This window comes from Dromaius novaehollandiae, chromosome 25 (assembly GCF_036370855.1).
Source record: "Dromaius novaehollandiae isolate bDroNov1 chromosome 25, bDroNov1.hap1, whole genome shotgun sequence".
Lineage (NCBI taxonomy): Eukaryota > Metazoa > Chordata > Aves > Casuariiformes > Dromaiidae > Dromaius > Dromaius novaehollandiae.
This window is the reverse complement of record NC_088122.1, coordinates 213767-239477: the sequence shown is the minus strand read 5'-3', so window position 1 is coordinate 239477 and position 25711 is coordinate 213767. Positions and strand designations below refer to the sequence as shown.

The following is a 25711-nucleotide window of genomic DNA, read 5'->3' as shown; positions in this document are numbered from 1 at the left end:
CGCCGGGCGCGGGGCATGGCCAGACTCCGCGAGGGCGAGGCGAGGAGGCAGCCGCCGCCGCCGCCGCTCCCGCCGCAGCCGCCGCGCCCGCCGCGCCGAGCCTCCCCCATGAGCAGCAGCGGCGGCGCGGAGCCCCCCGCGCAGCCCGACAGCATGAAGGACCTGGATGCCATCAAGCTCTTCGTGGGGCAGATCCCGCGCAACCTGGAGGAGAAGGACCTCAAGCCGCTCTTCGAGCAGTTCGGCAAGATCTACGAGCTCACCGTGCTCAAGGACCGCTACACCGGCATGCACAAGGGTGAGCCCGGCCCCGCGCGGCCCGCTCCGCTCCGCTCCGCTCCCGGGCGCGCACAAAGCGCGGCGGGGCCCGCCGCCCCCGCCCGCCCCCCCCGCGCGGGGCCGCCCCGCTCCGCCGCCCCGGCGGTCGCTTGCGGCCGCCCCCGCGGCCCCCGCGCTGCAGCAGCGCCGCGGGGCAGCGGCTGCGGAGCGCCGGCGTCGGGGCCCCCCGGGGCGCTGAGCGGGGGGGGGGGGGGGTCCGGCGCGGTCCCCGCGGCCCGAGCAGGGCCCCCTGGGCAGGCGGGGTCCGCGCCCCTCCTCGGCTGCCCCGGGCGGGGATCGGCGCCCCGGGCCGGCCGCGCTACCACCTGCCGGCGCCCCGACGTGCACGGCCGGTGCCCGGCGCCCCGCGCTCCCGCTCTGCGCCGCGGCCTGGCCGGGCGCGCCGTCGCACCGGGCGTTTGACAAAGGCATCAACGTGCGGCCCGGAGCATGCTGAGACCGTGGCAGCTCATTGCAGAGACTGGAATGGGAGCCCTCAGTCAGAGGCCAGCAACCTTCTCTGTGGTCTCAGACCTCCTCCCAGGCTGGAGTATAATGGTACAGTTTTAAAATCTGCATAACAAAGAATATGAGCTGCAAACCTGCTATTTCCAATGGCATTCGGGCTAGATAAAGGGCCTTCTTGAGCCCTTGATCACTGAAGGACCTTGAGGGGATACTAAAAAGTTTGAGAAGGCTTGTTTGGCTACATTTATTGTTGTATTTGAAACCTGTGACTTGGAAAGCTGTCGCGTTCAGGATGTCAGCTCCCTTCTGTGAAGCAGTCGGAGCCCTTCCCCAGCAGGTGTTTGAGGCTGGGATCTTATGATGATCACCACTGCTCCTGCAATGGGTGGGAATTCACAGGGCCCATTTGCTGTGAGATCCGAGATGGTGATCTCAGCACCACTCCCTGGCACATGTAGAGCAAGCCTGTAGGGAACCTACAGTAAGTACCTTTAAAGCTGTCAGTGCTCAGCCTGGCCCTCTGTGCCCTAAAATGATTTGTGATGAGGTCACGTGGTGGTGCACACAGCAGGGAGTGGGAGTTGCCTTCAGTCCTGATGCCTCTCGTTTCAGATTTAGGAGAAAACTTAAAAAACCCTGTGAGTGCCAAGGCAAGTCCAACATTTGCAGAGTAAACAGAGAGGAAAAGGGACAACAGAAGGATGTGTTTATTTCCAAACAAAAGGCCAAACCTAACCCTAATTTAAAAGGAAAAGGTTCCTCGCTGAAGGCTGTGGGAGCACCATCGTGTGCTTGGGTGTCTATGTGTGCATGGCACTAAGTCCAAACCTCTTACAAACTGACAGTGAGCAGCCAGGTTTGAAACCCAGTGGGGAGGAGAATGGGCCTCAGGCAAGAAGCAAGTGCACGTTTCATTGCAGTTGACATGTTAAATATAGGCCGTGTTTGTGGTCGGAGGTCAGGTTCCAGACAGGAGGCAGATTCCAGGGATCTGCCACTCAGATATGGAAATTAGAGGGGGCAGCACTGGTATTAGCCAGATCTGTGTGACATTAACTTGCTGTTAAATGCAGGATTCAGGCAGCAAAATAAATGTATCCCTTTGGTTTTGATGCTTTTGAGGAAATGCAGGTGCTGGTTAGGGGTTGCTGGTGCTATGTTCTTTCCAGAGATGGCCAGTCACATGCAGGTTATTCTGTTGGCTACTGTACAGTTATTTTCACACCTTCGATTTCTTCTGGCCTCCCTGTTTCGTGCAAATGGAAAAGCTGGGATTCCTTGCCTTATGGCTTGGGTTACTTACAGTCTCTCAGCCTGGTTTGGGACTAGACGGTATACATTTCTGAACAAGGTCACGGAGGGGATGAGTGCGCAATGAACGTGTTAGACCCACCGTTCAGCCAGCCCTGACCTCTGCCTTCCCCGGCCACCTCACCGGGTCCAGCTGCCTGGCGTGCTTGCTTCCACAGGCGCCGAGTCCCGCTCCCCACGAGAAGGCTAATCCGGGCTGGAGGATGCCTGGGGGCTTGCGTGGCCGAGCCCCGTGGCCGAGCCTGCGACAGGCGGGAAGCGCTGTCAGGGGAACTGTCCAGGGTTTCGCAGACACCCAGTTAGTGGGAGGCTTTAGCAAATCCAAGTAATTATTCACCCATCCCTGCAGCATATGGGAACCGTAATCTTTCTGGGGCTGCTGTAAGAGCAGATTCAGTTTTGTCTCCCCACAATCCCTGATCCGCAGTGAGATCCAGCTGACAGCTCACACGCCACTTCCATCTGCTTTTTCCCTTACTTTCCCAAAATGGGGAAGAGAGATTGTTTGAGAAGCCAGCACTGCTGGTAAAGCCCAGCACGTCCTCTTGCAATCTCTTGCAGCTTGACGTGGGGAGCTGAGCAGCTGCCTCTGGCCTCAGGGAGGAAGGGGGTGGAGAGGACCTGCCAGGGTGTGAGGTGGGCTGCAGGGTCCAAGAGCTGGCTAGCCCCTGTGGGCTGTCCTGCTCGGGTGCCAGGAACCCACAAATTCACTGCAGAGAGAGGAGGGTCTCACAGGCATGGTAGAAACATGAGCACCATTATGAATTTTTTTTTTTTTAGTGCTTGATTATTCATGTCTCAGTAACCTGACTGGTAGTTGATACTGTTCCAGCCCCCTAATGTTATTCATGATGCAGTTTTTCTATTTATGTTAATCACAGGTACATTTGCATGTTAATGGAAGTATTTTTCTTAAAACTGATATTTCCATGGGAAGAAGGGGGGGGGGGGGATTTGAACAGGCTTTGCGAATGGGTCGGGGGAGTCTGAGCAGGGATGATCAAGTGGAAATCTTTGGCCTTGGATTTCAGGATCGGGCAGAAGGCAGTTTCTCCAAGAGCATCGGTGTCCATCCTGGGTGGATTTCCTAGCAGTGGCCGTGGGAGGGGAAGCAAAGAGACTCTGAGATGCAGAACTGAGCTGCAGGGGACTGGCAGGGGCAGGAACAACCATCTCAGGAGCTGTGTGAAGACACGCACAGTGTATGGACAGGTGGATGGCTTTTCCAAAGGGCAGAGAGACAATAACAGCCCCAGCCAGCTTACCTTGCCTCTTTGGCAGCTGGGTTTTGACTGAGCTTCTGCAGGCTTGTAGATAAGATCCCCGCTGATACCATTGAAGCCTTTGATGAGATTTCTAATGCTAAGTTGTATCCAGAGACCCCTCTCCTCTGCAGGCTGATGGTCTTTTCTTACTCAAGGCTTTAGACTACTGATGTCAGGAGTAATGTTTAGGATCTGAGGGGACTGTAAATCCCAGAGTCAATGTGTGGGTTGTAGGGAGGATCAGGCACAGAAAGTCGTCATCTTGCTTGCAATGCCTATGGATCTTGCAAGTGGAATGAGGCAGGAGAGGAATGAGGGCCCCTTTGCAGCCCTGTGTGCATTGGCTTTGGTGGAGCAGGGTTCTGGGGAGAGGGGAGCTCTCCTCTCCCTTCCCGGGCACTTGTGTCAGGCTCACAGTTTTTGGAGCCTGAAAAAAAACACCCGACATGGTACCAGGGTCCTGCCACAGGGTGGAAACTCGTCCTAGCCAGGGCGTGTGGCTTTCCTTGAGCCTCTGGTCCTTCTGTAGGCTTCAGACACCCAGGCGAAGGCTGGGGCAGGGGACTGTGCTCTGTGTCCTGAGGAGCAGTTCATAAGTTAGTTTGCAAGAGATAATTAATGTCTCTTCAGGGAGGAGGGTCTTTTTTCCCAAATATTTGTTTCCATAATTTGGCTCAGAGTGTAGTGTTCCTGCAATGTCCCTTTCTGTATTTCTGACCAGAGCAAAGAAAACAGAACTGACTCCTGCATCCTATCCCCGAAACACCTGGCTGTGAGGGGCAGTCGTCATGTTTTCCTAAGGATGTAGCTGAGCTCTTCAGCCCCCTCCTCACCGCAGCCAGCACAGCTTCCGGGACTCCTCTGTTCGGGAGGCAGGAATGGGCTTCCCAGGTGTGATGGTTACGAACAGGCTTACGTATGTGGGCAGCTTAACGCAGAGGCTGCCGGTGAGTGGGTGGCCGCAATGGGGTGAAGCCTCCTGCTGCAGGGCCAAATGCTGTTGAGTGCTAAAATCCTCCAGGCTGAAGTGCCCCTCACCCTGCTATCTGGGCACAATCCTGCTCTTGTCACAGCCACTGGCAAAACTCCCAGTGACCCTTGGTCTCTGCAGTCCTTTGCTTGGGAGGGCTTGCTTGCTGTTTCCTGCAAATTGAATTACCAGAGAGCTGATTGGATTGCAAACAGGTTTAGAAAATGTTTTCATTGTTGCTTTTTAGAGTATCCTTTACCCAAAGTTAAATATAGGAACTGGACCTGACCTGGGAAGGCTCGGGCTGCAAAGCCTGACGCAGTACCAGCCCTACAGAGGCTGGGGCTGGGGTGTCCGGGATGGGGATGGCAAGAGGGAAACCACCCTCTATGGCAAATCCAGAGCATGTAAGGCTGCAGCTGAGCGGGACGAGCATGCCACGATGGCCCCAGGCCTCCCCCAGCGCCCACGCCTGCCCAGCCCTGCAGCAGGGAGCTGCTGCTTTTTGAAGAGAGACTCCCAAATCCAGTCTCATGCAGGGGAAGTGAAAACAAAATGTCTGTTGCAGTGAATCTGGATCCTTCCTCGTGCCCTGATGGCTCCGGAGGGGCAGGAGGCTGACGGCAGCATGGATGATGTGTGCGCCAGGGCTACGGCAGCAGCGCTCCCGCTCCCCTTGGCTGGGCGCAGCCGCATGCCACAGCTGCCAATGGCCAGTGAGCATTTCATCCTCATGGCTGTTGGTTTAAGAGCTTTTCTCTGGAAGCTGTGCTTGCCCTGTCCCCCTCCAGCCACGGAGCCGGGGCCACCCCAGGGCTGGCGAGAGCCCTGGGCGACCCCGGCATGACCACATCCCCCCAGCCTCCTCGTCCCGCTGTCCCTGCCAAGGGCCAGCAGCCCGGTGGCCCGGCGCCTGCAGTGGAGCAGAAGCCCTGTCACGTGGCACTGTGAGGGGGGACCACAGCTGCAGTCCCCCCAGGTCAGCTCGCGCTTCCCCAGCGTGCACCATGCCGGGGCGCTCCAGGAGGGAGCAGTGGACAGGCTGCCCGTGCCATGCCCCGTGCCTGCCGCACCCCTCGGCTGCCGGTCACTGGCATCTGCCAGGCACTGCCTCGAGCTCTGGGAGCAGGAGCCAGATGCTGAGCAAACCCCACCGTGCTGCATTTTGGGGGGGGGGGGGGGGTGTCCACCTTCCCCTGCGGCCAGGCCATGGCTGCCGAAAGCCTTCGTCTCCCGCAGCCCTGGGCCTCCGGAGGCCGGGCAACGTGGGGGCAGGCAGAGAAGGGCCAGCAGGTGCTTGGGGAGACGGTTCATGGCACTTTCAGGATTGGTGCCGATGGGTGCAGGTGTTGCTGAGCTGTACAAATCCCTGCTCTGGCATGATGACAATACCTTGCAAAGTAATTCTCCATCCCTGTGCAAGGAGCATCTCTCCTTTATCTCCTCTAAACGGTGCACCTTTTGTCCTTGTCGTCCCGTGGGCTGAGGTTTTTGAGCTTACCAGTGCGTGTTATCCCAGCTGGGATGTTACTGAGCGCTGGGGCTGTGATGCAGCGACAGGGACTGAGCACTTAACTCTGCAGATAGCCTCATGTAAAGCCGTTCATCTCCCACCCTTAGTCTTCTCAGATTCATTGGGAAATTCTTCTGAGACAAGGATGGTGTCTTCATTGCACATGCAGGGAATACTTGGTACCAGTGCATTGAACCTCTCGGTGGAATAAATTCCTTATTCCCAAGTCCTGACTTCAGAATTTTGCATGGTGACTCTCACTCTGAGGATCTTAGAATAGGTCTGGTGTGACTTGTCTCTGCTCTGCAAAGCTGTGGACCATTGCAGCAGGTGGAACCCAGGGGAACATCCGCATTTGGGATGTCTGTGGCCAGACCTCCAAATCTTCACACAGGTGCTTTTCAGGCTTTGCCCCATGCTTGGTACCACAGCAGTCTGAGAGGGGAGAGGGAAAGCAAAGGGATGCTCCCCCCACTACAGAGCTGCCTTTGCCACGGGAAGAAAAGGCCCTCTGCGTGTTTCCTGACCCCACCGCATTTGTTAAATTAACTCATGATCCCCTGTCTGGCTCTGGTGCAGCATTCTCAGTTCAAAACCTGGGCAACAAGGAGCTTTAATTACTTGTTAGAGATGGCTAATATTTGTGTGCATTTCTGGAGTGTTTTTTCTAACAGGAGCTGTGAAGCCAGGGATGATTTACTTAGCTGCAGCAACTCCCTGGAGTTGAGATGGAAGAAGGGCAGTGTAATCATGCGGCCCTGGATCGGGGTTGTCCTGGGCAGCTGGCTTCGCGTGGGCTGGAAACATGGCACACCATGAACTGCTCTGGGGCAGGGGACCAACCCAAGCTGGCCCTGCCTTGCAGCCCCCTCTGGAGCCGCGAGGAGATGAAACAGCCGGGGAGCAGCCTGCGCCAGGCACGAGAAGGTGGGGGCACAAAAGCCTCCGCTTGGGCCATAGCCCCACGTCTGCAGCCCAGCGCAGCAATAGATGCACTGCCGTTCACCAACAAGCTGAAGGGACGTGCCCTGCCTTTGCTTAGGATGTGAAATGCCACGGGGAACAGGGGGGCGAGTGAGGGAGGGGTCAGAGGCATGCTCGTGTCTGTGTCTATTCTCCAGCGCCTTGCCCAGCCTCATCTGAAACAACTCAAGTGACAGAGCTCCCGGCGCTTCCCTTGAGAGATCATTCCACAGTCTAATAAATCTCTCTGCTAGGAAATGTTTCTTGATAACCAGCCAAATTTTTCCTTTGCTCAGTTTCATTTGGTTATTCTTAGCATCAGAGACACAAAGATGATCCTTCTTCTTCCTTGGGGGGACTACAATTCCTCCCTTCCTCCCATAGCTCCAGTTTTAGGCTAAGATGCTGGCTCAAATCTTGACCAAGAACATCAGGGTCTGGCCTTTTCCTTGTGCTTTTCAGCTTGCTTTCTCAGTCAGCCTTGTTGACTGCGTCATGCTTTGTTCTCTGAACTTCCCTTGTCATACAGGCGTATACGTGTGTGTGTTTGTGCACATTGTAGGGTATGCGTGTGGCACAGAAAACCAGCCTGCTCCTTCTGTAGCTTTCCTGATTCCATGAGTCTGGATCAAGGGGCTTCTGTATCAGTCTAAAATCCCAAAGCTTTTACTCTTCCTTATTTAGTTGTTATCAGTGGTCCCTGCAATTTCCTCTGATCTCTGTGTTTTGCGCGGTTTCTTCCACAGGTAACATTAGCCTGCAATTTGCTCTCCTGCTCTCTCTTACCTTGCCCAATGTCTGTTTCAAACCTAGTTCATTCACTGGGACCCTCTTCCATGGCTTCAACAGAGTTGGGATGGGGCCTACAACACCCTTGATGGTGTTTCGTCTTCTTCCCTAGAGTCTGCAACACATCCAGATTTCATAACACCTGTGCCTTTAATTAGCAAGTCTTTCCTCTTCTCACTTCTTTTTTTTCCCTCTTTTTTTTTTGTTTTTTTGCAGGCAATTTACAAAGATGCTAACTAAAATAATAAAAATAAGGTTTCACACAAATGGTTGTGGTGGACATTTCCTCTGTATCTGAGCTGAAAGGCTGGGAGAAAGGTCTGCTGGAACAGGCCAGCATGTGTAGTTCATGTACCTGGGACGTGCTGTTACCAAAGACAGAGCAATGTTGGGTTGGTGTGCATCTGCAATTGCACGTCTAACTTGGCACTTGCTGTGTCCACCGCAGGTTGTGCGTTCCTCACCTACTGTGCCAGAGACTCCGCCATCAAAGCCCAGACGGCACTGCACGAGCAGAAGACTTTGCCAGGGGTAAGTCGCAGTGAATTGTGCCTGCAGCTCATGCCATGGGCTGGAGGACAGGGCTTGTTGGGAGAGGGAGAGCTGGTGGAGAGCTGGCTGAGATTAATTTTCCTGCTTGTGAAAGAGGAGAGTGGTTTGGGGGTAGAACAGGGTTGCAGGGCCAAAGCACGGAGCTGCTCCTCAGAGGTGCTACGCTCCATCCTGCCAAGGCTGCCCTGTGTCTCTCCAGCCAAACCCGTTGCTGCTCCTTGGCCCCTGTGGCGTGACGTGGCCTCTCCAGCTCTCTGCTCCTGTCACTGGGGAGCTGGAGCGCCTGGGTGAAGTGCGTGGGCACAGCCCACGCAGCGGTCACGCTGGAAAGGCGGTAAGAGGCAGCATGAGGTACCAGACCCTTTTCCTCCAGATGTACAGAACTTCTTGGAACATCAGTTCCTCATCTGCCTCAGCTCTGCCAGGTGCCTGGGCAGGTTGTTCAGTGGCTCTGTGTAGGACCCAAAATGTTTTTTAATGACGTGGCTGAGTTGGACCAGTTTCTCAGAGAGAGAGTGTGCCCTTGGCATGTCCCATCATCTGGAAGAGAAATGGGTTATTTAGGTGAGACCAGAGTGCTGAGCCAGCCATGACCGTCCCTGGGTCCTGCTCCCTCCACAGCTGGAGCTGGGAGCAAAGGGCCGGGGAGCCCAGGAGCTTGGTGCTGCGGATCAGCCCCCATGTTGCAGAGAAGCCCCCTGCCTCCCTGGGGCCCGCTGTTGAGCTGAGAGGAGGTTTGAGTCACTGCCGTTCCCGTTTCAGTGCAGTGCACAAGCCTTGGACCCCTGGACGGGGCCCTTGCAGTGCTGAGAGGCTCAACACACATGCTGGAAGGATTCACTTGTAGGAGGGCAGGAGGAGGAGCTGGGTACTTATAGACAGACACTTACAGGAGGCTGGAGGTGCTCAAGGCAGCAGGATAATTAATGTAGACCAGGGGTCTCTGGAGAGGGGTCAGGAATTCGTAACCATAACATTTCCCATTTAACCATCCAGGTCTAGACAGCCTCCCTCACCTCCCCTTGTGACCTCCCCACACGCACCCTTTGCCATATTGGTTTACCTGTGCTCCCTTTGTGCATGGGTCTGTGTTGGCATTTGAGGGCAGGAAAAAGCTCATGTTTTAATTACCACTTAATGGAATCTTTGCTGTTACCAGCTATGGATGTTCCAGGTTATCTCAGGGCAGTAGGGGAAGCATGCAGCTAACTAGGTACTTGAATACTATTTGACTTAATTTTCTGTGCGGGAAAACATCAACCTTTTGGGATAAAGCAATGTAATCTTCTATGTGTGTTGGTCCAGGACGGAAATGACAAAGTCCATAAGAGCAAGTCGCAGGGTGTGGGAGAGGTATCTCTCTATGGATGCTGGATGGGTCATGGTGCAGTGCTGCACCACAGTGGCGAGGAGACAGACATGTCCCTGTCTCGTACCTCTAGAGGGACCCTCAGAAGTTACTGGTGTGAGGCTCGGTGGATAAAGGCACTCTCTGTTTTGCTGCCATCCTACATCGGGGTCTGTTGCATGTTTCACTGTTCTCTATCATTTGTACTCTGCATTTAGAGTGCTGCATGGGATCGTGTTTAAACAAGCAATGCAAAGCGCATTTATCTGAGTTTGGGTGATCTAAAGGCTTTTTACGTTTAGGGAGGCATAGGAAACTGCTTGGGAACAGGAAAGAGTGTTTGCTGCCATATACTTTCAAGCATGGTAGTCTTCAGACAGTTAATGAGCTATGTGCTGTTCTTAGGTTTCAAGATTAGCATGGAGATGAGCTGTGTTTTACTTGGAGCTGTACATCATCATGCTGGCAGTATATCACTTCATCACATTCCATTTCTCTTCAGGAAATTCCCTGTGTGATCAAGAAGGCAGGATTCTCTTTGACCATTTTAGTGGTTGCTTAGAGATGGCTACTACCAAAATGAAACAGACCTCCAGGCTGAGGAGGCAGAGTTCATCTTGACATGGAAGGGGCTGGCTGACCTCAGGTAGCTTGCAGCCCTATTTGCTTTGCTTGGTTTGGTCATTGTGTCCGTGTAGCACCACCCATCCCTATGGCCCAAGTGATCACAGAGACTACTCTGGAAAGGAGGCAAAGTCAGGAGCTCTGGGCAACTGATTGTTTCCCTCTTTTGGGAACGACATCATGAAATTTCTCCTCTGTGCATTCACCTGAATGCACGACCAAGCATCAGTGGCTTTAGCAACAGCAAAGGATGGAGCCAGCATAGAAGGTGTTTTGTTGGTAATATTATGCTTGCCACCAAATTGCAAAGCAACCATAGATGCCACAAGTATCTTCTTCATTGGTCTCGGTGTAGAGACCAGTGGCTGATCTCAACAGTTCATGAATCCAGATAGAGATGAATGGCTTTCATAGCCGAGAGTCGGGATTTGATAAGGTCAGACTCAAGGAAATGCTTTGACATAGTTTCTGGTAGGTCCTCAGGCTGTGAACGGGGGACTAGATAGATGAAGTGGAACAGGATGCCTGGGTTCACTTTCCAAGTCTGTCTCTGGGTTGGCACTGTGCCTGCAGATGTATTGGTTACGCTCTCTGTGCCTGATGCTAGGAATGTCAGTGTATCCAGGAACGCTGCCACACTGTTCCTGCAGAGCTGCACCTGCAATGTGGCTGTCCTGAGGTTTTATATTGTTGCTTGTTACTGTAGATTTTCCACATATATCAGTAGGAATCACCATGGTCTCTATTGGCTTTTATGGCATTTCTGGCAAGTTCTCCCATTTAGGAAGTCAAAATTCTCTTTGCATTGTGATTTTTACTTCATCTGTTTATTTTTAAATTGGGGGCTGTTGGGTGTCTGCTAGCTAAATAGAATACGGGAGTTAAGCCCAGAAAAGCGTTTTTCAGACAGGAAGATGTAGCATCTTTTTCCAAAGGTAGCCAGATATTGGGCTCACTTTGTCTCCCGCCAGAATTTGTTCCCCTCATCCAAGAATGCTCTGGTCCCAGCTCTGCTCTGTTTCATCCCAGACTCTGTAGTTTGCATTATGTCAGAGGAGCCAAGTTGTCACTGCAGTTCAGAGATCAGTGTCAGGCTTTTGTGGAGCTGGGGCTATGGATCCACGCATTTCTTTGTGGCTAAAGATCATTCAGTGGACTTTGGAAGCAGATGTGAGGGGAGAAAAAGAGTTTCATAAGGCCTGGCATGCTCAGGGTGAAAAGAGAGAAGACTGTCAGCTGTATTTTGTATCATCTAGAACTTGTGTTCAGAAATACGAAACACCTGGGTTGCCTGCAGAGCTAGTGAGTTGCTCTTGGTCCAGTCTGACAGTAACAAGTGCACGGATCTTCCCGCCAGGAAGGTTGGAGCTTCCTAGAATGGGGACATAAAGGGCATCCTCGGGCAGCAAGCAGCAGTGTCTAAGCACCCAGGCTTGCTGAGGAGTTGAAAAGGCCGAGTATCCATGGCCTCGCTGACGGCAAAGGCTGGAGAAAGCAGGGAAGGTGCCCTGCCTTGTGGCCGTGGGAACAGGGAGCCTGCAGAGATCCTGTTTTGTGCTCCCCAGCCTTGCTCCATGAGGACAGGCTGGGGAAGTACATGGCCATCTGACTCAGTCCTGCTGGAGCAGTCTGACAGGCTCCAAAGACACAGCAGTGATGGAGGCAGAGCTGCCTGAGGAACAAAACAGAAACCAATCCCCTCTGTCGCCTGCATCCGCACTGTTGGGGGGAGATGTACAGCCCAGGGAGGCTGAACAGAGGCAAAATCTTTGGATTGGAGAAGCAGAGAGAGCATCAGGCCCTCGCCCTCCTTCCTGAATCCCTTGTCCTCCTCAGCTGCCAGCCAGCACAGCAGTGCAGTGCTTCACCTCCTCCCCACTCCCTGGCACGTTCCTCCCGGCTGGGTGAAACGATATTATATCTCAATAACCCATGCCTTTGATTCGTGATTGTGCCTTCACTTTGCTAGGTTCTGAAAGGAATTGGAGAGGTTATTAATGACACACAGTGATCACACACCAAGTTAAAGCCTCTCGCTAAGTGAAATTTGAGGGAAAAGCAGCCAGCTTTTCAATATTTCGCAGAAACGCTTTGTGTCTCTTTTCATTTGCAGCCAGACAGTTGCAAATTGCATAAAATTGCTCCTGAAGAAGGGGGAGAAGAATAGAAGGAGGGAAGGGGGGGAAGGTTTTTTTTTTTTTTTTTTTAAGTGATTCTTCTGGCAAGATACAGTTACAGTTTTATTTCTATGCAGAACAAAGAAGAGCTTGCTGAAAGGTAGGCAAGTAAGTGGCAGAAATTGGTATTGATCCAAGCTGGGAATATGGGCAGTTTAAGAGCAGCAGTGGGGGTATTGAAATGCGGCTACATCAGGGGGAGAACTCATGGATGCAGCGAGGGCTTGGGAACGCAGGGACACAGGAATGGAAAATTACAGAGAGCAGCAGCGTTAGAGCAGAGAGAGACTCTGGGAATGCACCAGGGGTTGAGATGCAGCAGCAGTAACTCAGATGGCTGGGCACAAGGATTAATGCAGAGATAGAGCAGCGCTTGGGCGGAGGGCATCCCTGTGGGCAAGCTGTCTCCTGCGCTGTCAAGAGCCAGGGCTCCCTGTGGGCTGTCCATCAGGATCCACTGCAAGTGGTGATCTGATGGGACACAAGCAACTGAGGGGTTTGATAGAGAGGTCAAAGCATCTCATTCTCCCCTCCCCTCCTCTTTTGTGCAAGTGCTGGTGTGCAGCCAGCCTGGGGCAGTGTTTCTGAAACAGCTTCCTCGTGTGAATCCTGCAGTCCTTTGCAGCTGGCAGGGCTGGGAGACATTCTGAGGAGCAGAATAGAGGGCTTGGATTTTTGGTTGGGAGCTGAAGCTGGGCTCCAGCTGTTGCTCCTTGATGTGGTCTCTACAGTTTGAGCCCTCAAGCAGGGCAGGGTGGAGAAGCTTCTCCCATGTCCATCCTGCCGGTTTGACAGAGACACTATTGGTGAGTTCACAAGAGCCATGCAACATCGTCAGTACAAGCTAGCACTGCAGAGAGCACGTTAAGGCTGTCTCATGGAAATGGCAGGACATGAAGGCACTGAGCCAGAGCAGCCCCTGGCCAAGCAGCAGCTGAAGTGCCCATTCACTGCAGGGGAAGTTGCAAATACCTACTCCTTTGGGAGTTTGGCCCAAGGGGCTGAGAACCAACAGCGAGGCAAGGCAGCAGCCCTGAAAATACATACCCTGAAGAGGCAGAGGGAGAGCAAGCTGCCAAGGCAAACATTGGCTCCTGCTGCCTAGAGAATTGGAAAGCTAATGAAATTAAGGATCGGCACCCGTTTCCACACACCGCCCAAAAACATACATGCAGGCTCTCTCCAGCCCTCCCTCCCCAGAAATTCCTGCCCTTTGCACAATGGGGCACTCGCATCTCCTTGAAGCCCAGAGCTTGGGCTTTTGTCTCCCTGGTGAGTAGACTCACACCCGTGCTCGTGAACACATGTGCACATGCACACGCCAACCCCCACTTCGTCTTTCCGAAGGCTCCACACTGCTGAACGTGACTGCACGCCATACAGCCAGCTCCTTCCTGAGGTGCTGTCTGCCGGGACCCCCGGTCCTTTCCTGCAGAGCTGTTTTCCAGCCAGGCAGCTGCAGCCTGTATCATCACAGGGTGTTACTGCATCCCAGCTGCAGGACTTGGCCTTTACCGCCATTAAGCTGTACAAAGTTGCCATCATCCCTTTCTCAAGCTTGTGGAGGTCACCCCAAACAGCAGCCCTGCCCTGCAGCATTCTGGCCATGCTTGAAATCTGATGCTGCTGCAGACCTGCTGAGGGCACGCACGAGCCCCTTGTCCGGGCTGCTAGTTTTCCACCCACCTTCTGTTTCACTGATCCAAACCGCATCTCACCAACGTGGCTTGGGGGGGGGATTACGGGAGATGGTGTCTTAGGCCTTGCTGAAGACCAGGTGACCAACACCCACTGCCCTCCCCACAGCCACAGCGGTGCCACGCTGCAGTCCGTTCTCACACTGTTTTTCTCAGGATGCATTTTTGTCACAATAAGAGGTGTTTGCATTGCTACCAGGTTGGTTGTTCTCAAAGCATGGCGACTGTGGCCGCGGCTGTCAGGAAGCCCACAGCCTGTTAGCGGTTGCCATGGGAACGGGAGCTAATCACGGCCTGTGCGCAGTGGCTGGGTGCAGAGGTCCCCAGCGGAGCCCGGCACCCAGCACCACGCTGCCAGCCCCCTGGTTCGCAGCAACAAGAGAGTGTTAAATTAGCAGGGACCTCTCTGTCCCCAGTCACTGTAATTAAGCTGCTGTGGGGGAGGGAGCCGGGGGCAGTGCGGAGGCCTCGTCTCCCAGTCATTCCAGTCGGAGCTGACGGAGAGCAGCAGACGCCTCTGTGCTGCGTCTGGTCCCCACGTGTCACGGGAGGGCACGTGGTCCCTACCGCCTCCCCTTCCCGCTCTCGCTACCCCTTGCCACTTGGCCGGGGTGCTGCTCTTCGAGGTGTCTCCCGGCCGGGGCAGGCTCCCCGGCGCAACCAGGGCACTTGTGATGCCCAGCAGCAGTGCCAAGCCCTGCGGGAAGCTGCAGACACCGGGGCGGCTGGGCGCTCCTCCTGCACACAGGTAGCCCAGAGCACGGGTGGCAGGAGGCCGCCTGAGCAGGTGCTCCCGCGCGCTCCGTGGCAGCCTTGGGGACCTCTGGAGACGTGCATGAGGCAGGCTTCCCATGCCCCCTGCCCTGTCCTGGCTGCCCTTTCGCAGTTTGCGGAGGGCCTTGGAGGCTCCCTCCTGTGAGGGCAGTGTGCGGAAAAGCACTGGCAGCTGCACTGGCTGCTGCAGGACTAGGTGGGCAGTGAAGCAAGGCCAGTGATGCACCAGCGAGCACAGAGCAGGATGAGTTTTGGCTGCCTTCTCTGCACAGCCTGGCAGGAAGAGGAAAGCAGGGAGAGTGTGGCAGCATGGGCTTTGTGGCCTCTTGGTGTTCCTGTTGTGCTGAGTGCTCCCAACCTTCCCCTCTGCAGCCTTCTTTGGCTTGCTCAGGGTGACATGGTAATTCATCTCACGTCATCTTATTCCTGCTCCCTGTAGGCCTGCAAGGCATTTGCCACCTCGCTCTGAATTGGGAATTGTTCCTGTGGTTAGGGCCTCCTCGGGTAACCTGGGCCCTGCTGATGCAGGATGGAACGCCTAAGCACCACAGAGTGCATGGTTCTTGGGCACATGGCTTTCTGGAGGCTAGAACCTACTCTTGTGGTCTTGACGAGCTTGCTAGAGGAGCTATTGGGGTTGTCTGTTCCTTCAGCCCTGTCTTGCAAGGTGGGAGGAGCAGGAGGACATTTGGGTCCATATATTGCCGGGGCCATACGCTGCTGCTTCTTGCACTGCTGAAAAGCCCCCTTGAAAGCAGCAAGGTCCTCACATGAGTTTAGCCCAGGATTTTTCTTTCTGTTGCCCCCAGGGGATACTTGGTGTCCTAGCACCTGCAGAAGAGGAAGTTGGCCTTTTCCTCTTCTCACCTTAAATCCTCTTTGACTTTCACTGAGACTAAAACACAAGTGACAAGAAGAGATCAGGAGAGATCATCTGATGTCCTCCTTGGTGCTGTGCCCTGCGGTGCACTGAAGCATCAAGGAAGGAGCCCCGTGAGGACAGAATGACCATCAGTTCCTGAGATGTGGCCGCCAAACAGTCATGCACATGATAGGGGCTGTAATTGCTACATCGGGCTGGCCTCCACACTGGTTATTTGATGTTAATGCACAGTAATGGTGCTGTCACTTCCATAGAGATAGCAGAGAGATCCAAAGGCTTTCTGAGTCACAGCGATAAGGTGCTTGCCTTGCTCATAGGGCAGCACTAGCTGGAGCGAGGACAAGGATGATGGAGTACATTAAGGGAGGAGGAACACAGACCAGCAGAGACCCCCAAAAGCCACAGCAGCTGTTCTGTGTGTGTAGTGGGTCACGTGCTGCTTGGATGTCTGTGGATACCTGTATGCAACTGCTCTCACTCAGCCCTTGCCTTTGTCGGAAGGAGGGGGGGAATTGCTTCCCCACTCTGCCTGTTTGTCCTCTGTGCTGGGGTAGGGGAAAATACCCCTCCAAGGAAACCTGCAAAATCACTTGGGGGTTTATTTGCTCTTTTCGTAGTAATACAAAGCAATGGGGTGCAGTCCCTGCACCACCTTCCTTGCTCATGCGGAAAGGGCAGGCCTTAGTTATGGGGCAGAAGCCCTGTGGTCTGGACTCCTGGCTTCACATCCTGCTTCTGCTGCAGACCTCCCATGTGACCATCATCTGCTGCCTGTACCTTGGTTCCTCCACCTGAAAAATGGCACTTACAATGATCTTTGTCTCCTTCAAAATGGGGCCGGGGGGGGGGGGGTGCGGGCAGGAGTGTGAATTCCTAAGCAGCCTTTAGAGCTGTGCTGGAATGGTGCTAGGTGATAATGTTGCTAATGTTTGTGTGAGGCTGAACTACCCTTCCACCCTGAAGGATGGTCTTTCTGGGCAGGACTGAAGTACCCTGAGACATCAGTGGAAAGATGCAAGCAGGAGGCTTGAGCACTGAGGCTGGCACCAGTCCATCACTGCTTGCCTTCCTGATCAGAAAGCGAATCCAAATGTGCAAATCGACATTTAGATGCATGTGTTCTGCAGAGCTAGAAGTGGTTGTGATCCACCAGGCAGGGTGGCCAGCTGAGGACCAGCCCATGACTGGAAGAGACCAAGACCCCACGGCCTCATTCTGTCAGTGGTCTTGGATGCCTTTTGGTTCCTGAAGCCCCAGAGGAGGCAGGCTGCATTGAGTGTTTCATGCTTTCTGCCTCTGACCCACTTAACGCTATGAGGTTCCCTTGCCTTGTACCTGAGGGCCTATTCTGCATCGCTTACTCATAATTAATAGAGAGCAAGCCCTGCCGTCCCTGGGGGCTCGCTCCCTCTCTCCAGCCTTTGCAGTCTGAAAGCTGAGGAAGCAAGAGGTAGTGGTTGTGGCTCCTCCTTGGAGGCTGTGGCTCCTGGGTGGCTGAGATGACAGCTCATGCAAGGCATCAGCATAAACATGGGGAGAAGGGTTTTCTGGGGAAGAGAGAAACGTTGCATTTTGGGTGAAGAGAATCGTAAACTCTGGCACCAAATCCAGACATAGCCTTTCTTCTCTGCTTACCTGTTTCTCTTTCATCTGGATCCATGTCTCCTTCTTGCTGACGATAGGAAATTTCACCTGCATTAAGTTTAGAATTTGGCCCTTTTGGGGCACTTTGACTTGGAGAGCCCCAGGTTTGAAAAACATGACCTTGAAATCAATAGCAGAGCTTCCTCTGACTTAAGCAGGGCCAGAATTTTTTCCGCAGATCCATGAGCCGAAGAGTGGGGAAGGGTGGGACCACTTTCTTGAAAGCAGAGAGGAAGCCTGGACTCAGCGCCCTTTTTAATGTATGCTCATCAGGCCCTGGGGATGGGGTGGGGGTGAGGTTTAGACACTGTCTAACCAGCAAGGACTTTCATCACTGCCTCTTCCCTGGAAAGCTCGAGGCTGCTTGAGGCTGCAGTGCCTCTCCTCCCACCCGGGATCTCCTCATTGCTTGCTGAGCAGGGCACAGGAGATGTAGATGCTGTGCATGGTAGCATCAGAAGACCTTTTATGTTCCCATGGTCAGCAGAGCTTTGGCAAAAGCCAGTCACCTAGGCTGACTGTGTGAGAAGGGGAGCAATGCAGGCAGAGAGGCTGTGGGCTGTGGGGAGGAAGCACGGTTGTGTTTGGAGAGAAGCGGCACATCTCGCCTGGATGTGGGGGAGAAGCTGGAGGAGGACAGGAGGGGGGGAAACCTCTGTCCACTCCCACATGATGTCCCTCACTGCACATGGCTGGGGGGGAGGTTGTGCTTCGGGCAGGCCACGGACTGTTAGCAGCAGGTACGCAGAGTGGAGAAGTGGGGGGGGGAGGGCTGGGAGGAGGTGGGCCCATGCTGGCCTGACAGGATGTGCTAAATGTTAATGGGAGATTCTTCAGAAATGAACAAATAGGTTAATTTTTAATGCTCGGCTAAATAATTTAATGAGGAAAATTAAGCTGAGCTAGTGAGGCAGGCAAAGCCACATAAATCACTGGCTCAAGTCCTCCACGCCACATGTGTGTTCACGTGTGTGAGGTGGGTATGTGTGGTGGAGGCATGCAGGTCTGTCTGTGCACGGTCCTCTGCTTGGTGCTCAGGATCTGGGGCATGCACACCCTGCCTCTGTGGCTCTGGGGCCACGTGGGTCAGTACAGGTATGGCTTTCTTGGACCCAGGTGTGTTCTGTGATCATGCTGCAGTTGATGACTGGAGGCCACAAAAAATTGGCATTTCCAGAGTTTGCTGTGCAGACGAGCATCATGTCCTCCCCTCTGTGCCGTTGCTCCATTCCTCCCTCAGCTGTGAGGGGGAGGGCAGACCATCCTTGCTGTAGGGACAGAGCCCTTCGTCCGAGACCTGCGTACTGAGCTGAGAACTGCACAGGGACACAGGGCATTGAGTTAAAGCAGCTGTGGACTCTCTCTGCACTTGTAGGCCCATCTTTCTGCTTGAGGGGTACTTTGGTATTTCATTTGTCTTCAATGGCAGCATGGGCCGGCAGGATTAAAGCTGTGGTGATATCCCAGGTGTGGGAGCCTCCGGGTCTCCAGTTCTCTGCAAGGAGGCCCCGGCCTGTCTCTGCCTGGCTGGGAGACCTCCCCTTCCAGAGGGTCTTGTAGCTCTCCCCTGTGCCTCAGCAACTGTGTTGCCTGTCTTCTCCCCTTTAGCCCCATCCTGCAGAGCAGAGAAAGACCAGCTCGGGACCAGCCCTCGCTCTGGCCGCTTTCAAACCCGCCGGCGCTCGCACGGGCTCTGGAGCCGTGCAGCCCTGACGCGGGGCTTGGCCGGGCGCTGGCCCTGGTCACGCGCTGCTGCCTCCGTGGCGGGCGCTGTCCAGCAGCTCGGCAGGCAGCAGCGCGTGTCCCCGTGGTTCGTGTCCCCACGGTGTCCCCCCCGCGGCATGTCCCCCCCGCGGCATGTCCCCCCCGCGGCATGTCCCCCCCCACGGCGCGCCGGCCTCCGGGAAGCGGGGAGAAAGGGAAGGTGCGGACAGATGGACCGGGGGGAGGGGGCCTTCCCCCTCCCCGGAGATCACATCGAAATGGCTCTTTTGTGCAAAGCTGAGGGAATGCCCCCAAGAGCTGGTTTCCATGGCAACCACAAATGTCAGGTTCCATGTGGTGAACCGCGGTTTCCATGGTGACAGCGCCTTCACCCAAGGTGCTGGGAGCTGGAGTAGCGGCCTGTGGGGGAGGGGGCGCAGTGCCCCAGGCACCCGGGGGGCCAGAGCCAGGATGGGGGATCCCAGCTGGGATGGGGGATCTGGGGCTCCGGGGCGCTGGGAGCTGCGTGGCCACTTCCCGGCAGTGCTCCCTGCTCCCTTCCCCCAAGCAGATTTGCTCCACGCAGGAGCTGAGATCCGAGCCTACCCCTCCATCGCTGTCCCCATCTGTTTAGCTTAATCCTGCATTTGCTTCTTGGTCAGAATAAAGCCATTTCTCAGCACAGTGGGAGTGGTGGGGAGGGAGGAGGCCAGCTGCCCCCCCGGCTCCACACCGAGCCTGGGGCCTGGCACCGCTGCTGGCCACCGCCAGCCTCTCCTGCCCAGCCTTGATGCCCAAACACGCTGGCCTCTGCCCCAAACACGCTGGCCTCTACTGCCCAAACACCTCGGCCTCCACCCTGAAACATCCCAGCAGCCTCCACCCCCAAACACCCTGGCCTCCACCCTGAAACACCCCAGCTTCTACTGCCCAAACCCCCCAGCCTCCACCCCAAACACTCCGGCCTCCGCCCCAAAACACCCCGTCCTCCGCCCAGAACACCCTGTCCTCTGCGCCCATGGAAGGGAGTGTTTGGCACTCTCAGCCCTCGCATGACTCCTGCACGGCCCCTCCTCGGCACCACGCCGCACCGCGCTGCCGGCGCAGGGGCGGGCGAGGGCGAGCAGCACGTGCCTGTGCACGGCACTGTCCCTAGCCAGGCTCAGGACCGCTGTTTCCTCCCTGCTGCGCAGAGAGCGAGTGGCTCAGTTAAGTGAGGTGCCGGTGACTGCACTGAGTCAGGGCAGGCATGGGAAGAGCTTTCGGACGGGGTCTTACCCGGCCAGTGCGGGCCCAGCAGGTGGGCCAAGCGCTAATCCTCTGCATTTCTCTTTCATTGCAGATGGCACGTCCGATTCAGGTGAAACCCGCGGACAGCGAGAGCCGTGGAGGTAGTTGTCATCTCTCCTTGCTTATTCGCTGGTGGCTTTGTGGTTGGGAGGAGGCCAAGCAAAGAGACCCAGGTCCTGACCTGGCCTTGCTTCCCCCGCAGTCTAAGTGGAAGGGCGTTTGTGTGAGCAGGGTGCGTGGGCGGCATCTAGGCGTGGGCGTGCAAGGGGAGCCTTTGGCTTGGCCCAGCAGGCAGCTGAGTGCACCCTGCAGCCGGGCGGGACGGGGCCGGGACGGAGCTGCTGCCTCGCTCCCCTTCCCAGCCCACTGCCGGGTGCTGCCCGCCTGGCCGCGCCGGCCCCCAGGAGCTGCAGCAGCAGGCATCTGCCGTGGTGCGCAGCGCAGGGTCCGTGAGGGTGCGGGCAGCTGGAAGAAAGTTTCCTCGGTCCCATGCCTGAGCAATCCTGTAAAAGCCAAATCCTTGCCTCAGCACTGGCGTTTCAGCCTGTTCAGCTTGCTGCTTCATGGCTGGATCTCCCCTGTTTGCTGCTTATCCCTGTCCTGCCCTGGCACTGTGGACCGTCTCAGCCCCTCCACCCTCAGTCTTGCAGCAAGCCCATCACACCTGCCAGCGGCAAGTGCTGCTGCAGAAAACAGCGTGTGATGGAGAAATAGGATCTGAGGGGAAAGGGAGGATCCTGCGTTTTGGCCCGAGGTGGAGGTGCTGTCAGCCTGCAGAGGACCGGCTTGGTTGGAGCAGCACATGCTGAGCAGCTCCGAGCTGGAAGATTGAGCGCAGAGGAATCTGTGTTAATGTAATGGGAGCTCACGCCAGCTCAGATGCTTCCTCCAGGTGGAGAAGGTTTGAGGCTCCAGCCCTTTGCAGATTTATGAACCCCTTTTGTTGCTTTTCCTTGTCTTGATGCATTTCTTTTCCTCCTCTTCCATTCCCACACGTGCCTTTCCATGCCTTGTGCTGTTGGTGCTGTCTCTGAAAGCAGTTTTTTGGTGGGGAGGGGAGAATTTGTGTGCGACTGCTTATCCCTATAGGGCAGCATATCCTGCATATTGTATTTAATATGGAGGGCTTTTGTTTTAAATTTTCAGGGGTCATTGCCAAGCAGTTTGTTTGTACTCACTTTCAACTTTTGCACTAGCAGGAACATGATATAGATATAGATATGTATGTACATATGTACGTGTTTGTGTGTGTACACAAAACAAGCCAAACATACAATTCATGCTTTGGGCAGACAGACCACTGTAGCCTTGTTTTCTTAAGAGCTGATGTCTCTTCATTGAGTGCAGCTGTGGAATTGCTGGTGTCTACTATTTAGGCTGAGGTCACTCTGCCTTCTTTAGCTGGTGGAGCACTACTCAGAATGCTGTCCTCTACACAGCCACCTCATCTTGCAAAATTTCTTCGGGCTTAACATCTTTGATGCCTTAGTTCCTCTGTCAAATTAAGCTGAAATAGGCCAACAGGTTCAAAAGTTATTAGCAAGGAATTGCACGTGCGCGCGCACACACGCACACACAAAGCAAAATTGCGTATTTCTCTGAGCTAATAACATTTTCAGCCAGGGAAAGTTTCCATAACACAGGCAAGCAGTCCTCTGTAGGTAAGGCCTGCTGCTGCCAGGGACCTGCCTGGTGCTGTGTAGCTGAGTTTCCTCACTCGTGTGGATTTCGGATGCCAGAGCCGTGTGCCTGCAGAGGCGTGTGGCAGTGCTGGCGCTGCCCCGCCGGCTGCCCGTCCGCGCTGCCCCGCCGAGCAGTGCAGCCAAGCAGGCACGGGACCTGGTGGGGACTGCAGACACCTCTGAGTCCAGCCAGGCCTGATTAGGGCCCGGTCCCATAGTCTGACACCTCACTGCCGATCCCAGCCCGTCCTTTGGGCCTTCCGAGGGCGGCCCCGGCACAGACTGCGGCAGAGCTGGGGCTGCGGGTGCATCCGTGATGCCCCCAACTCCCTCCAGGCAGCACTGTACATCTGCCTGGGCTTGGAACAGTGCTAAGCATATAGCAATAGCTGATCCAATAATAGTAATAAATAAATGTCCCATTTTGCTCCTTTAACTAGTAGCCTGTCAGTCTACATTTCGCTCCATCAGCTTCCCTTGAATTAGTTCTCTAGTGAAAGGCTACTATTCAGCATGAGTAAGATGAGCTCTATCTGCCCATTAGTTCTTTTTGCCTTCCCTACAGTGAGATGAGCTTTTTTTTTCCTAAAATAGAAAAAAAAAAAGAACCTAGTATGTGTTTTGTTAATTATTATCATCTTATATTATGAGCAACTTTCACCTAAAGTATCTTGAATGCTTCCTAACCTAACAGAGCTGTGCAGATAGAGAAAATATATATTAATTATAAAAAAAGTGTTTCCATTTCATCGTTTTTCATCGTTCCGAAAAGGAAGATTTATTTTTCGGCCTCCCACAAAATTGGTGCAAAAATGGCAATTTTTTTTTTCACCTTTCAAGGAAAATGCAACAAAAAATAAATCACACTTTTTTTTTCAGCACCACTTGTTTCTCATCCAAAAATGCTGTTTTCTGCTTCCAACCTGCGGAGGTTTTTCATGGGAGGGGAAAGAAAAAAAAAAAAGGTCTTTTTGAGCAAAACTCTCCCTTTCCTTCCTCTCTCTCCAAAGTTTGCTGTTTTCCCAAGTGGACATTGCAAAAATAGCCATTATTTTTGAAGTGTTGCAAATTTGAGCCCTTTTTGTAGCTGAGAGCAGAAGGGCAGCAGTCTCCGTTTTTCCAAGCCTTCCTTTTCATCTGCAGTGGCTTCTGCGCTGCACGTACACCCCAGCCCTGCGATGCAGGTACTGACGGGAGTTGCCTGCGAGCCCTGGAGCTGCTCTGGGAGACCTTGGCGCCTGCTCATCTGATAGCCTGGAGAAAGGCAGATGGAGGGGTCCTGTGCCATGTCCAGAGCCCTGTTGGCAGGACTGGCCATTAGCTGGCTGCTACTGCCTGTGGAAACCAGACAGGGCAATAGATCCAGCCTGCTACGCTGCTCCTCTCATCAGAGAAGTAGCCAGGCTCATCCGCAGGCCTGAGAAGAGCCATTGCATATAGCAACAGCCCCATGCTGGCAGGGGGCAAAGGGGAGATTTGCCCCAGGGCATAACCATTGGGAGGAGGCAGCTGCATGCGGCAGTGCCGCTTGGCTCTGCATTACCCTTGAAGGGGAACTCCTTGCTCCTCTTCAATGGCTGAAGACTCTCAAATTAAGCACCCTGAATTAAATGCATGAAGCTAGAGCACTGGAATTTGTTTCCTGGTCTCAGGGACACTAATCCTTGGGCTCTGGCCGTGCCCTGGGAAGGCTGTTGCCAGGTATGAGGCTAGCTGAGTGCGTTGTTACTAAGCGCTGCAGAAGGAGGGTACCAGTACAAAGATGCTCCCTGCGTGAATTAGGGAGGGGGTCCTGTCCTTCCCACACAGGCTTTGCGCTCACTCCTTTCCCTTCCACCTCTGCTCCGAGCCCAGCAGGGCCAGCAGAAAGTGGAGGGAGGGCAGAGGTTGTCCGGGGGCATTGCTGCCAGCCACTGCGCTGCCCGCCGCCACCGTGGGGTTGAGCACGTTTCCATGGCAACTCAACAGCCAGGCATCCGAGGCGATTTTCCTGCTTGCTGGACAGCATGGGAAATTGTCAGTCAGAGGGTAAAAAAAACAAGAGCTGGAAAGAAAGTGGGGGAGAAAGGACAGGGGCTTTGGGGGATGCTGAGGCAGGTGGGAGAGGGAAGGAGCTGCAGCGCGGCAGGTGCCTGTGCTGGGCACCTGCAGGAGCTGCTGGCCCAGGCCAGGGTGCCGGCGAGGAGGGGGTCCCCTGAGTCGGGATTGACGGCGGCAGGAGCGGTGACCAGCAGAGAGCTGGTGAAAGGGCTTGCCAGGTTTTGCCACAGGTGCAGCGTGATGGGGCAGCTTGGCCACTGGTAGGGGAGGCCACCGATTCAGAAGCTGCCCCTAGCGAAAGGGGCAGGGGAGAGAGGAGGGCACCAGAGTACCGGTTAGGCCCCACCATGATGAGAGAGGTCAGTAGCAAAGGAGCCTTCACTATGTCCCTGTTGCTGCAAACAGGCATCCCAGGGGCACGCGTCCAGAGTCTTCCCCCGCCATGCAATCTGGGGACCTGGGCCATGTGAAAGGAAAAGCACTATAAAAAGAAATCCTTCTCTTATGCTGTCAGTAACTTCACCCTCCTCTGATATTGCCATTCTGGGCATTCACAAGCAATTCAAAACCAATAGGTGTGTTCCTTCTTATTTGCCTTTACAGCTTGAGTCCCTAACAGATCACGTTTTCAAGCTCTTCTGCTTAGCCACAAAGGCTGACATTTTTTTCTCGTATGACTGCCTTTCCCAGGTGTCTTGACACCACCACCCTGCCCCAGCAGCTGGAAAGGCTGCGGGGGTCCCTGCAGAGCAAGGCGAGACCATCGCGTGCATTTCTGGCTGTCAGTCTTAGTCCACAACTTATTTATTTGCTTGTTAGTTCAAAGAACAGAGTATTTTTTTACAGCATCTGAAGTCAGTACAAATATTTCCCCGTGTGTTTCTCCCATTTGTTGATGTGTTTCTCCCACTGCATTTGTGGTCCAAAGGCTGTGGTATGATGCACCTATCTGACATGAAGGCAATACAGATTCAGGGCAGAGGAAGGGGAGACACTGCGAAACCCGAGTGTTCCCCCCCCCCACAGCCAAACTGGGATCACATACAGCGCCAGGTGATGTTAGTTAATGGGAGTAGAGAGCTGCTGCTTCTGTAGTTTCCTTCTCCCCTCCACCTTCCAGTAAATCTGCTCCTGAGCAGTCCCATTTTCTCCACTCCCCACCAGTCAGGTTTTGCTCCTCTCTCCATGCCATTTTTTGGCTGGTTTCCCTACCCTTGCATTTCCAAGCTGGTCCTTGGGTGGTGGCAGACACTGTCTTACTGCTAGTGCAGCTGTACAGCACCTGGTTTTTCAGCTCCTGTGCCTTAGCTGGGGCTTCTTGGGCATTGCCAGAGCACTACATTTTGGATGGACCCAATCAGCTGAACTAGCATCTGCAAAATGCAACCCTTGTCATGCAGGCACAGGGAGAAATGCAGACAGAATAGCAAGGAAAATGGAAAGAGATGAGATTCCCACAGGTTTAATTATCCAGGGAATTGTGCAAATGGGAAGCCAGGAAATCTGGTCTTTTAAAAATACCTGAGACTGTATACTTCAGCCACTTCCAGTGATGTAAATCAGGAGCAGCAGTTTGGGACTGGGTAAGAGCAACCAGCCTTAGCCTCAGCATTTGTAGCCCTTGAGCTCTGGTGGAGCAAGGTGGCAGCTGGGTTGCTTGAACGGTTCTGGTGCCTCGTGGCGTGCTGTGCCCGCAGGA

At 54.5% G+C, this 25711-nt stretch overlaps 1 protein-coding gene across 6 annotated transcripts in view; it reads left to right on the top strand.

The window, feature by feature from the left end:
• The window catches only part of CELF5 (CUGBP Elav-like family member 5), a 40063-nt gene continuing 14352 nt past the window's right edge, over positions 1-25711 (top strand). For 5 of the 6 annotated variants that reach the window (XM_064497320.1, XM_064497318.1, XM_064497317.1 and 2 more), the window contains exons 1-3: positions 1-298; positions 8046-8128; positions 20343-20394. In XM_064497320.1, the coding sequence (XP_064353390.1) occupies positions 16-298; positions 8046-8128; positions 20343-20394 (418 nt within the window). In that variant the 5' untranslated portion in view covers positions 1-15. The remainder of the gene's footprint in view (positions 299-8045; positions 8129-20342; positions 20395-25711) is intronic. The other variant, XM_064497319.1, reaches the window with a different exon arrangement.